At 34.3% G+C, this 12,790-nt stretch overlaps 1 protein-coding gene across 1 annotated transcript; it reads left to right on the top strand.

The window, feature by feature from the left end:
* The first annotated feature begins 460 nt into the window (after window positions 1-460).
* LOC127788691 (1-(5-phosphoribosyl)-5-[(5-phosphoribosylamino)methylideneamino] imidazole-4-carboxamide isomerase, chloroplastic) lies at window positions 461-12,431 on the top strand. The gene is made up of 8 exons (XM_052317264.1): window positions 461-706; window positions 803-864; window positions 2,738-2,945; window positions 6,415-6,500; window positions 9,025-9,126; window positions 9,556-9,689; window positions 10,285-10,333; window positions 12,065-12,431. Exons 1-8 carry the CDS (start codon window positions 583-585, stop codon window positions 12,239-12,241), a joined length of 942 nt encoding a protein of 313 aa, XP_052173224.1. The 5' UTR covers window positions 461-582; the 3' UTR covers window positions 12,242-12,431.
* Window positions 12,432-12,790: the final 359 nt, after the last annotated feature.

Genomic DNA, 12,790 nt, shown 5'->3' with positions numbered 1-12,790 from the left:
TTTTTTTCAATAAGTTTTTGAGTTTCTTTATTTTGATTTGGGATTATCTTTGGGGCATATGTCCACCTTCTTGAACACAACACTAGAATATTGAGTATAATGTACTCAAATGTATTGAGCACAACAATTTCCATCTTAAGAATTATTATTAAAATTATGAAAAAATAGATTTATCAATTAAATAAATAAATTGTATTTATTTATGTTTTCTAAATATATTATATTTATTTTTAAATGGATCCCAGATTTTGAATATTGATTATTACTTTTTAAATTACATATTTACCCTCGTGATTTTCGTATATTTACAAATATTCATTTTTTTTTGGTAGCAATGAAGTATTATAAATTATGGCTAATACGATTTAATAACGTATACATTATAAAATACACTATTGATGTGATCGAAGTTGTTTTATTATGAATTAACACGGGATGTCCAGTTGGCTGTCCGGGCCGCCCGGCCCACTATACCGGGCCGGGACAAATTCCCAACCCGAACCTCTCTGTAAATCTCCACTGAACAAACCCCTAGACCAATTCGTGCCCGCCATAGCCACCCCCCATTTTCGAGCAAGAAGAATGAGAATCCACAGCATCCGAGCCACCACGGCCTTACCGGGCCTTACTTCGAGCTCTGCTGTCTATAATGGAGACAGCAACAATAGACAAAAATTTACCGGGACCGTGCCTTCATCAATCTCCAGTATACCTACTTCTATTTCGTTGTGTCGATTCTGTGCATGTGTCTGTATACATAAATTGATGTGTTTTATAGCGATTGGGATTTTGGTTCGTGCAGGGCCTCGCGGACTGTGCATCCGGTGCGGAGTTCGGTTTCGGCCTTGCATCGACATACACAAGGTTGGATTAGATTACTCCATATATACTACCATTATCTGGTTGCATTTGACATCTGTTGTACATAATCTGATCAAACTGTTCATTTTTCATCAGACGGTTACTTGTTCTCATTTCCTTGAAGCACAAAACGTGTCTGATTGCCGTGCATTATTTGATGTTTCTACGGGTTTAAAATGGGTTTGATCAGGTCTGTTTCAGTTTATTATGTACATAAACTGAGGTAATGGTCTAAATCGCTGTTGATGTAAATTGTAATTAATTGCAGATGCGGAAGGGAGAATTAGTTTTTATTCCCCCTCTTTCTGTTTCTGTTTGTTTCATAGCTTCCACATAGGTTTTTGTTTTGAATTTTTTCTTCACATGCTCACGAGTCCCTAAAGTGATATTCATATTTACATATGTTTTGATTATTCATCTTTTAGTTAATTTTGTTGGACGGTAAAAGAGGACATGCTAAGAAAAGGGTAAAATTTTGTAGATCGGAAGATAATTTGTTATTTCCCTGGCATCTGGCAATGATATCCAAGATGAGATGCCTCCTAGTTGAACTGTCCACAGTGTCTGGTAGCATCTGAGACAAGAACAGATTTGGGGGGTGGGGGGGGTAAGTTCAGCATCAGTTCATTTTTCTACTGATAAATTTGGTAGATTCCATATTTGGTTTTCAGGACTTTGTGATGTCAGATTCTGAACACTGACCACAGTGGCAAGTAAAATTTGATGGTAGGGTGTGGTTATTGTTCCCTATTATGCAGCAGCTGATGCTATCTGGTCTACCATACATGTTAACACCATTCAGCATCCTGCGCACTTGGACTATGAACAAATCAATGCCTTGCAAAATTGTTGGGTGATTGGTTCAACAGATATTGTAAAGCTGAAACACAAGCTTTTCTCGTGCCTATTTAAAATGGATTGTGAAAATTACAATTCAGCTCTCTCTTGGAGATGGTATTTAACTAAACACAATGTTGATACATGCTAAACCTGAAATGTCTAATGCTAAGGTATGACTTTTGAGGAAGGGAAAAGTTTCCTTGAAATGAGAAAATTAATAAAAAGACAGTATGTTGTATTTTAAGAGGACTTATGGCCCTTGATACAGTGCGATGGAGGAAGAGGAAACATGGGAAACATGTATTCAACCTTAAGTGTTGGAGAAAAATCTAGTTTGGGAAGCATGTATTCAACCTTAAGTAGTTGGAGAAAAATCTAGTTTGGTAGAATTAAGTTGATTTGTGACTAGACATGTGCCTACATGCCAATACTTTCTTGCGATTCTTAGATGATGAGTGAGCTATGTGGAGTGAACATTTGCTTTTCTTAATAAGCTAGGTTCTTTGCATTTATTTTTTCCCTACTCTCAGCATGGATTTAATTTAATAATCTGTTTTTTCATCTGATTAGCTTATCCTGTGAGAGTGGAGGTGACACAAGTTTCATTTTTTATCTGTCATTCTTCTATTTTATAGAGTGATATTGTTTAGAAAGTTGTGAAGTGCATTTCATACTTAACTAAGTACATAGTGATGTCGTAAACTCAAATTTCTGGACATCCTTGCTGAGTGAATATTCAGCCATTCATGCCATTACTAAGTACTAGGTCTAGAATATTTATTACTGGCTTTCAATGCATTTTGTAAAGTCCATTTATCATAGCTCTTACTTTCTAAATTGTGACTCTGATAATCCAATAGCCGTTTATCAATGATTGTCTTCCACATCTTATCCAATACAAAGAGAGCATAGGTCAAACACTTATAAGTTATTTGATTTCTCTCAACTTTAAAAAATCGAACTATTTGGTTGCTGTTTTTAGTTTTTCATCTTCTTCTTTGAAGTTGCTCTAAGAGTGATTTGTTTTATATTTCAGGGAAAAGTTAAGCAAATTGTGGGGTCTACTCTTCAAGATTTGAAGGAGGGTAGTTCAACTGCAGTAACAAACTTTGAATCAGATAAGCGAGCAGCAGAGTATGCAAACCTATACAAGGAAGACGGGCTTACAGGTGGTCATGTAATTATGCTTGGAGCTGATCCTCTGAGCAAAGCTGCAGCCATTGAAGCACTGAATGCCTATCCTGGTAGCCAAAGTTACTTTTTCCTTTTATGGTCTGCTCCATAATTATATGATGTTGTTCTGCCATGTTCTCTAACTTATGCTTTCCAGTTACTACAAAACAAACTGTATCAGTTGTTAAAAATCCATTGATTAATGGCACTAGTTCTTTTTTGGAATGTATTTGAACCAACATAAAAGGTAAAAGCCCAACTCATTAGCGCTGTTCTCATATTTGAATAAACTAAAGTACATCTAGTGTAAGTTGGTTATAAGAAGTATAGGTTGGACATTTGCAGTGCCCTTACAAATTATTAGCTAGTAGCTACGTATGTCCTGCATGCACATATATATTGGCGACTAAGATATTCATTGGAGCTTCTCATTTATTCTGGGAAACTCTATGTACTATATATTCTGAATTGTATTCTTTTATAATTGGTTGCTATCATTTTGTTGTCATTTTAATTAGGGATAATTACACTAATCTCCCCTGTGGTTTAGTGAAATTACAATGCGCTATCCCTGTACCCCAGTGTTTTTGGAAATTACAACGACCTCCCTATTAAGCCCGTTCCCTCTTACTATTAAAAAGTGTCTGTTAAACGTTTAAAAATACAAAAAATACCCTCCAAACCCACTCCCTCTTCTTAACCAATTCTTTCTCACACATCTTCTTCAGCAACAACATCTTCTTTGGCGGTGCCACCTCTCCTGCGATTACCCCCCCCCCCCCCCCCACCACTCGCACACAAACCAACAAAGATCTTCTCTTGTCAATGGGGGGAAAACCCAATTGGCAGCTGCAGATGGTGCATCTGCAGTGCCTGCCAGAAATATATATTTATCTTTATATGTAAATATATTTATTTATATTTGGAAAATATGAATATATATGTTTCGATTCTTAGAAAATTCCCTTGTATCTATATATTTTGTTTTAGAGAATATAAATATATATTTACTTTATATTTATATGTGCGATTTATTTTGATATATCAATATACTTATATTTAGATTTCTAGAAATTAGAAATCTTTTATATATTTTGTTTATATTTTTATTTTAGAATTTATGTTTTAGGAAATATATTTATTTGTTTGATTATTTTATATATATATTAATATATTTATGTGTTTCTAGAGTTCTTTATACATTTTTTGTTTAGAAAATATTAATATATATTTACTTTACTTTATAAATATATATTTCTAGTTTGTATATATAGTTTGGTAATTATTATATATATATTTGTTTTATAATATATATTTAGAGAGGATGAGAGGCTTGTTGTATTTTTAAAAACACAGGTGTAGGGTGTAATTTCATTAATCCTCATGGGAGATTGGTGTAATTATCCCTTTTAATTATGTACACTATATCTAGGGTTGCATAATATTTCCTTTTGGCTGCATGTGATCGTTTTTTTATCGTAAGCAACAGAACAAATAGAATAAGACATCAAAAGAGGATGGACCTTTTTCAAAAAGATAATATTTTTTGCCAAGGATAAATCACCTAAAATAAGCAAAAGAGGCTTTAAGAGAAAATGAGAAGCCTCCCAATCCACATAAAGGGAAAATGAAAGTGGTGCCTTAAAGATAAAAGATCAAACTCTCAATGCCATGTATATCTCAAATACATATAGGAATAATTCTTTGAAGAAGACTCTTGTCTTTGGCTTTGGCAAGCCAATCCCCAAGTACACAAAAACTCAAGGAAATTAAGGTGAGAAACATGCTCCAAATGTCATGAGTCATTAGACAATATAGGACAAATTATCCATTGATTCTCCACCCTTTGTAGATGTAACACCAATGTGTCTTAGTCTACCCTTGCCTTGTCAAATTATCTTGTGTAAGAATGGCATTGAGCCAGACTGTCCAGGGCTCTAGGTTGATCATTGCTTTGTCCATTATCCAAAAATCTCTGAGGTTGTGTTTGGATGGGGTCATTTGACCCAGGGGTGGATCAAGGGGCTGAGGCTGGCACATGTTTAGCTATATACAATAAAATTCTGCATATATATTTACTGCATAAAGCTATATACATTAAATACCTCTTCCAGGGGCTGAGGCTGGCACGAGCTTCGGGCTGAAGCCCATGCCAGTCCTCCCCCAGATCCGCCTATGATTTGACCCAATCATTTTGGATTTGAAATCCCAAATCCAATGTTTGCCCATCATTTTATAGAAAGGATTTGGATTTGGTTCAAATCCATAACTTAAAAAATGGAAGGATTTCAAATGACTCCACAAGGGGTCTCATTTGGATTAAAATATTTAATTACAAATCAATTACAAAATATTTTATTCTCATTCATTAATAACAAATACTTTATATGTGTATTTATTAAAATATTTACATATGTGTACATGTATGTTGTATATACATCTATGCATACATAAGCATACATGTATGTGCGTATGTATGTATATACATATATGCACAATATTTATTCATATGCATATGTATGTATGTATGAATATATGTATACCTATATATGTATATATAATCACATATAGTATATTTATTTTGCTTATATATTTACATATTTATAAACATACGTACATATATATATGTATGTTCTACATATGCATGTATACATATTATATTTATTTATGTTCACGTATGCATGTTATATATATATGTACTTAATACTTTTGTAAGTATTGTATTTTATATTGTATGTATACATATATGTAAAAAAACTGAAAGAAATAAGTTTGTTATTTCTAGATCTGTACACGTTTAGTCCTCTTATAGAGGAGGGAAAGATACAACATATGGAAACATATATCACACAAGAAAAAGGAAATATATATGTACAGATTTAGGGAAGTTTCCTAATCCTGATTTAGGCAAGTATCCTAAACAGATTTAGGAACTTCTAATTTAGAAACTCCTAAATACAGACATAGAAGCCAGCACTGCTTATGCGCATTCTCCTTCCATATACTCACGTTAACCAACAATATATATATATATATATATATAAGATTGATTGAACTTGAAATTCTCATGTATAATGGTTATCCAAACACTTAAATTTCAAATAATGTCATTTAAAATGGCAAAATTTGAAATGCAAGCTTTTCAAATTCATAATTTCAAATGACATCATTTGAAATACCTCCATCCAAATGCAACCTGATATTAGTTACCTGACACCTGTGGTGATCATCTCTTTCTTCACTTTTTTGAATCATTAGTTTTGAGTTGATCACTTTTCATTGCAATATCTTGTTTTGTGAGAAACTCTATTTGCACTGTTGGAGTTTATTTTAATGAATAAATATGTCTTTCAGAACACATATATTTTATGTGGAGGCACCAAAATTCTCTAATACTAGTTACCTAGGGTAGTCTTCATTCTAGCTAAAAGGCCGATGCTACATTGGTCCTATGTACTCTTCCCAATCACCAAAAGTTTTATGCCAGAACTTACAGATTTTTCCTCTGCTGAACTTACTGTGAGGACCAATAACATCTAGGAGGTTTGCAAGTTGGAGGTGGGATCAATGCAGAAAATGCTTTTGGTTACATAGAAGACGGAGCGAGCCATGTTATCATCACATCAGTAAGTTTTTGTTTATTTTTTTGACGAATTGAATCTAAAGCAACTTATCCATATAAATGTAGTTGGTGCCCAATTAGTTGTGCTATTGGGTAGTTTAAATGTGCTTTTGTATGGAAGATAAAATCCCTTTGCATATTTTTAATGGTGTTTGACCAATATAAAAAAATGGTTTTGTAATAACAACAGAATCTATTTTTCTACTATATAGTAGTAGGAAGTTATAACTTTTTGCAAAAGCAATTTTTGCGGAAGTTATTCTTGTGATATTAGAAATTTTATAGCAACACCCTATAGACACTTATGCATGGACTTTTGTATCTTATAGGTGGGCAAGAATAACTCAAGTAAAAGCTAAAGTAAAAATGTTTGGATTGCCTCCTTGACTTGACACACTGCAATCTATGGCAATTTGGTTCATAAGATTAAAAACTTAATCCAGAACAATACATAACTGAAAAAAAATGCATGAAGTAAAAAAACAAAGAGACAAATTTTTACATGGGAACTCAGATAAAAAAAAAAAGTGTACCTTTGTCTAGTTCAAACCAACACTATCTGTAGAACAGAGTGTTAACAAGATTTATGTGTTACCCTAGCAGATTTACCTCTACTATTACTTTTATGGGTGACGCTTCTGTTGCTGTTCTTCTTGGAACTTCCTTTTTCACTTACTCCTCTAGGTTCAAGGGGACTCCTTGAAGTATATCTGATGTAGGGCATAGAAGTAGATATTTTGGTGAATTTTAAATTAGACTGCAAATATAGGAATGATCATTATTTCTTTGTTACTAGAATCTTGTCTCACACACAACTTCTTACTAAGTCTTGTTTAGTGTATGGTGTCATGTACCAAAATTTGAGAATCCTTTAGTTAGTGGATACTTAGGAGTTCAGACATGTATGTAGGGATGAGCAACACACAATCAAAAAGAAGCTCTGTATGATCTGCATGAATTTCAAGTAGCTTTTGCCAATTTTAGGCTTTTAGTAACTCTCAGCCTCTTCAAAATGGTGATCCAATGCAAATTATATAGAGAATTCTAAAGTGGACAAGGTTCCTCGAGTCATGGCTGTTAAGGGATCGAGTCCAAGGGCGATTAATGAGGGCAGTAGATATTTCCTTGCAAGAAGGAGATGCCTTGTTAGTTCTTCTCCCCTTCCTACCTATGGTGAAATTTAGGGCTCGTTAGAGAGAACCCCATGATGTCTTACACCAAGTGCTGGAAAATAATTCTTATTGCTTAACAAACTAGATGGTATTTATAATAACCCTGACACAATTATTTAGGAAATAAACCCAATAAGGAGACTAAGCTAAATAGGAAACTAACTATTCCTATTTATTTCCTATTTAGTTTTAGGAAATACCCAAATAAGGAGAACCAACTAATAGGAAACTAACTTATTTAGTTTTAGGAAATAACCAAATATCAGCAAATCAACTAGATAAGTAAATGAGTCCTTCAAGGAAACTAGTCCTTCTTAGTCTTAGCAGACCTCTGGTACGCATGGATCGGCTGCTTTGCTGGCTTGGCTATTGTAAGGCTCATAACAGTGGTTTTCCTATTTTCACATTTGGGTGCAATCTACACAAAAAATCTAGTCCTATTTGACAGCCTGAACGAATTAGGCAAGAACTTCCATGTGGATTAAATTTTTGTCTGATTGACTACCGACCATTGCATCACAGAGCCTTTTGCATTGAGGATGCCTTTTGTCTAATTGGCTACCAACCAAGATCACGTTTTTGTTACAGTAAATGTATTTTGTCTGCTCTCTTTCCCCCATGTGGGCATGGTTTATCATATGCCAAAAGTTACAATGCCTATTGAATTGGAACTCTTGCAATGCTTCAGTACACAGTGGCTTATGGTACAACTAAGGTTTGTTGGGTGTTAGAATTTTTGCAGGTCTGCTTTGCACTACAGGGTGCATTGTTGGCAGAGTCAAACTATACTTTGCCTACAGCTTCTACTAAAATCGACTATAAGACTGACCAAAACCTTGCACTTTTACCTCATTTTTTAATAAATTGCAAGTATAGCTTTATACAAGGTTGACTAAAAGTTAACTTGTTTTGTCATGCAGATTTGTCAATGTGTGAATAAACAAAGTACTCAGTCCTATGGACTTCACAGCTTTGTTGTGTGTGAAAAACTTAACATTTGTACTGGCATGCTCCCTGACCATGTGTCATGTTAAAGCAGAAAAGCTTTTTTGAAATTCATGCATGGATAGTATACTTATTTGTAATGTTTTTTTAATAAGATGCAGGCTTGTTCCTGCATAATTTGATGATTCGGGCAGTATTTTAAATTGTTATCCAATTGTTTTAATAACAACGGGAGGAGTCCTAATGATTACCTTAAGGACTCCAATCCTGGAAAAGACAGCTGTGGATTATTTACATTACTTTTTATTAATAGGCCAAATGAAAATGACTGTTGTAATTTGTAAGGTTTTTTAATTAGGTTCTAACTTTAAAATCTGTTTGTTGAAAAAGCTTCTTTCTCTTTGGCTGCAGTATGTATTCAACAATGGTCAAATGGACCTTCAAAGGCTTAAAGAACTTGTACGCATTGTTGGAAAAAAGAGACTTGTGTTGGATCTTAGTTGCAGAAAGAAGGTAGGAACATTTTGAAGATAAAGCATATATAATGGTGAGGTTTTGGACCTGGTGGCTAACATGCAAATTGTAGTTCAATGTTGCATTTCTGCATATGCTTTTGTTGAATCTCCATGTTGGTGTTTGATAGAGTGACTTTTGAATGTTTGGAGTGACGGCTGAATATGTGTGTGGCATGAATTTGTAACACTTGCATGTCTTATCTGTGACATTCCTTTGTCTCTGAAATGGCTGGTGTATAAGCCATGGATAGGAATTTCTAGTGAAATTGATCACTTCTTCAAAGGAATGTAAATATGAGTATAGAATTGCATGCTATAAGAACGAAAGCTGTAGAAATTAAAACTGTGAAAGTTTTCTTGTATTCACTTCCCTATCTTTTTTTTTTCTTTCTTCTCCTTCACATAATTCTTTTTTGTTAATGTGCAGAAAGGAAAATATGCAATTGTTACTGACAGGTGGCAGAAATTCACTGATGTATATCTTGATCAGAAGGTATTGGATTTTCTCGCAATATATGCCGAGGAGTTCCTTGTCCATGGTGTTGATGTTGAAGGGAAAAAGTAAGTTGTAGAACAGCCTTTTGCTCTTTCTTGCTGGAACTTTTTATGTAATCACTAGATATTTGCCCAGTGGTTTTATTTTTAAGGTGTTTCTATGTTTTTTAAGGAGATATCAGCATTCTGATAGGTGTAAACTTGGTCTCAAGAACTTAAGTGATGATTAGTTAAACTATATTATTCATTGATTGTTTATCTTATGGGTCAGATTGTATTTGTTCAAGGTGCTATTTGTTCTATCAAAGTGCTCAACTTTCATTAATTCCCGAACAATTGAACTCTGCATGTGGATTGGATGATGAGAGCACAGTGATGCACTGCGTCCATCCAACCATGACCAGGAAACTAACTAAGGGTTTCCACTCATCATTTCACAACTTAGAGTCACCATTTTCATGTAATATGATGTCAAAGATATTAAAGACTGGAATTTTGGAGACCTGGAGAGCTTACAACCATGCCCTTGTGTTATTAAACATTCAATTGGACACTTCTGATTAGTTGATGGCGCTACATGTGTATTACCTGGCAGTTATGTGTTTCCTTTTCTTCATTTTCTTCAGTGTGATCTGATTTTAGTTTTTTTTGTTTATGGCAGACTGGGAATTGATGAAGAGCTTGTGACATTACTAGGAAGGCATTCACCTGTACGTATAACAATAACTTGAGTTTGTTTTAATCTATCAAAAGAATTTGTGTTTGTCTTTATGTTTCTACCTGTCAATTGCTTAAAAGAGGCTGTCGGGGTACCTTTTCTTATTTATGCTTTTTGTTATTATGTAGTATATATACTTTATTGCAAACAAATATTTTATTTAGTTTATCGTATGTAACTTATATAGTTGGTGTCGTTGCAAATTGATACGATTCCTGTATACATCTACAAGTAAGCTGTGGCAAAGCAAATCATGCCTGTGTTTATCCAAAAAAAAAAAACAACATTTTGCAGCAATTTACATTTTAGAATGCATACTCCAGTGCACGGTGTATCTTTGTTCCAAAATGGTGAATTTAATGATCCAAAAAGATCCTGAAAATTTCCCTTATTTCCTTAATATTTTCCTTAGGAGAAAAAATATCAAATATAGTAAACTAAACTATATGGAGACTGGAGTTTTGGTAGCACGCAATGTAATAGTTAGGTCTCAGTGCTCCCTTAGAAGTGCTTTTCACCTGAATAACTTAAAAGTAATGTACTGGGTTACACTGGATGTTAAATGCATGAAATAATCTACTCTCATGTGATTGGTACAAATATACAAGCTTACATTTGTCACAACACAAGTTTAGAGCATATGGGGTATTGAATTGTTCTTTTGGTTCCTTGTACTAGAATGATATCCATTGTGGATGATATTGATCTAGGCTTCCAATCAACCCTTAAAAATTTTCAATACCATCCAAAAAGAGAAAAATAATTCTTTAGCCATTTGGTTTATAGTCTTTCAGATCCTACCACACAAGGAAGCCAACAAAGAAGATTTCAACTTTAAAAGAAACATCATCAAAACAATTGTTGTTTCCTTTCTCCCAGGGTTATTAACATCCACCACAATGGACCTGTTCTCTGGATAACTTTTGTTCTTGGCCACCCAGTCTATTACATCAATGCATAAGTTCTATCACGTTCCTCAGGAACTCCAAAATCCTAATGGACACCAATCAAATACAAACAATGACCACATTTTGATAGCGATCTTAAAATGAGTGAGGTGTTGATTTACAGATTCAGTATCTACCTTGCATATAAATATCCATTTAGAGTAAATTGCTTATGACAAATCACAGATTCCAAATAAGGGATTTTTCATGAGGTGCTGTCTAAGTCTACAAGAATAGAAAAAGTTAATCCTATGTCCAGTTTATAACTGCCATACTTCCAGTTTATAACTGCCATACTTCTGAAGCTGAGGAAAGAGGATTTGTTTTGGACTTTTCTCTTCTTTGTTGATCTGAAAATGCTTGAGTAATCCATATATATTTTATGGGGGCTAAAATTGGTGTCTGAGAATTGGACTCTCCTATCCCGTATTCTCATGTTTGTACTTTGATGACCTCTAATGACTGAGGTGCATAATGAATAAGACCTGAAGAACGAGCTCTCCTTCCTACATGAAGGGCACACTGATGTAGAGAGAACTTGATCGTGTGTTTGCCTGCAAGCTATGATGGGCTTCAGTGCCATCTTGCTGGATGCTTGTTAAATTTAAGCTTACAGCAGCATATATCATTTGTGTTTTTTGCTTGATATTTTGTTGCTGGTTATATGGGGACATACCTATCCGAGGTAATTAGACAGCCCCATCCATTCACCTCATCATATCAAGTTATTTAGAAAATTATTTATTCATTGTGATTTATTGTTGTCGGTTTTCCAGATTCCGGTGACCTATGCTGGTGGAGTCACAGTGATGGCTGATTTAGAGAAAATAAAAGCTGCGGGAATGGGGCGTGTGGATGTTACGGTTGGTAGTGCCTTAGATATTTTTGGGGGCAACTTGGCCTACAAAGAAGTTGTTGCTTGGCATGCTCAGCAGGAGGCTTTGGCAGTTTAGTCTAGCTCAATTTTCTATTTGTATGTTATATGTATCTTTGATATTTTTCATGATGATTTATGACTGGATTTATCTGTGTTGAGGGATTGAGATTGAGTTTTACCTCATATAGACTGAAGCTTTTGAGGTTGTACCGTCCTTTATTTTTAGGATGCAACAATAACCTTGAATGATAGATCAATGTTTTACCTGTTGAACTTATCCAAAATTAAAATAGAATAAAAAATTGAGTATCTCTTGACAAGTCCACTGCAGTTGCAGCTCAAAACAGAAGTTGTGAAGGCTCTTAGCGAATGGCTTTCAGCATTTATCCTTTCATTCTAATTGATATTTTCCCCATTTCTGCTTCTTCTCTGTGTTTCAAGTACCGAGACCATTCTGGCCCAGTTTTTAGGTTGAAAGAATCTGAGGAGGGAACTCACGAATGCTGTTCACATGATTTTCCAGAAAATATAAGGCACTAATGCAAATTTACTAGATGGGCTGTGTTAGAATTATTAATATAATTATTTATATTATAATTATTATATGTGTATATTTTTTTTTGTA

Source organism: Diospyros lotus, chromosome 13 (assembly GCF_014633365.1).
Source record: "Diospyros lotus cultivar Yz01 chromosome 13, ASM1463336v1, whole genome shotgun sequence".
Classification (NCBI taxonomy): domain Eukaryota; kingdom Viridiplantae; phylum Streptophyta; class Magnoliopsida; order Ericales; family Ebenaceae; genus Diospyros; species Diospyros lotus.
This window is presented reverse-complemented; position numbering and strand designations above follow the sequence as displayed.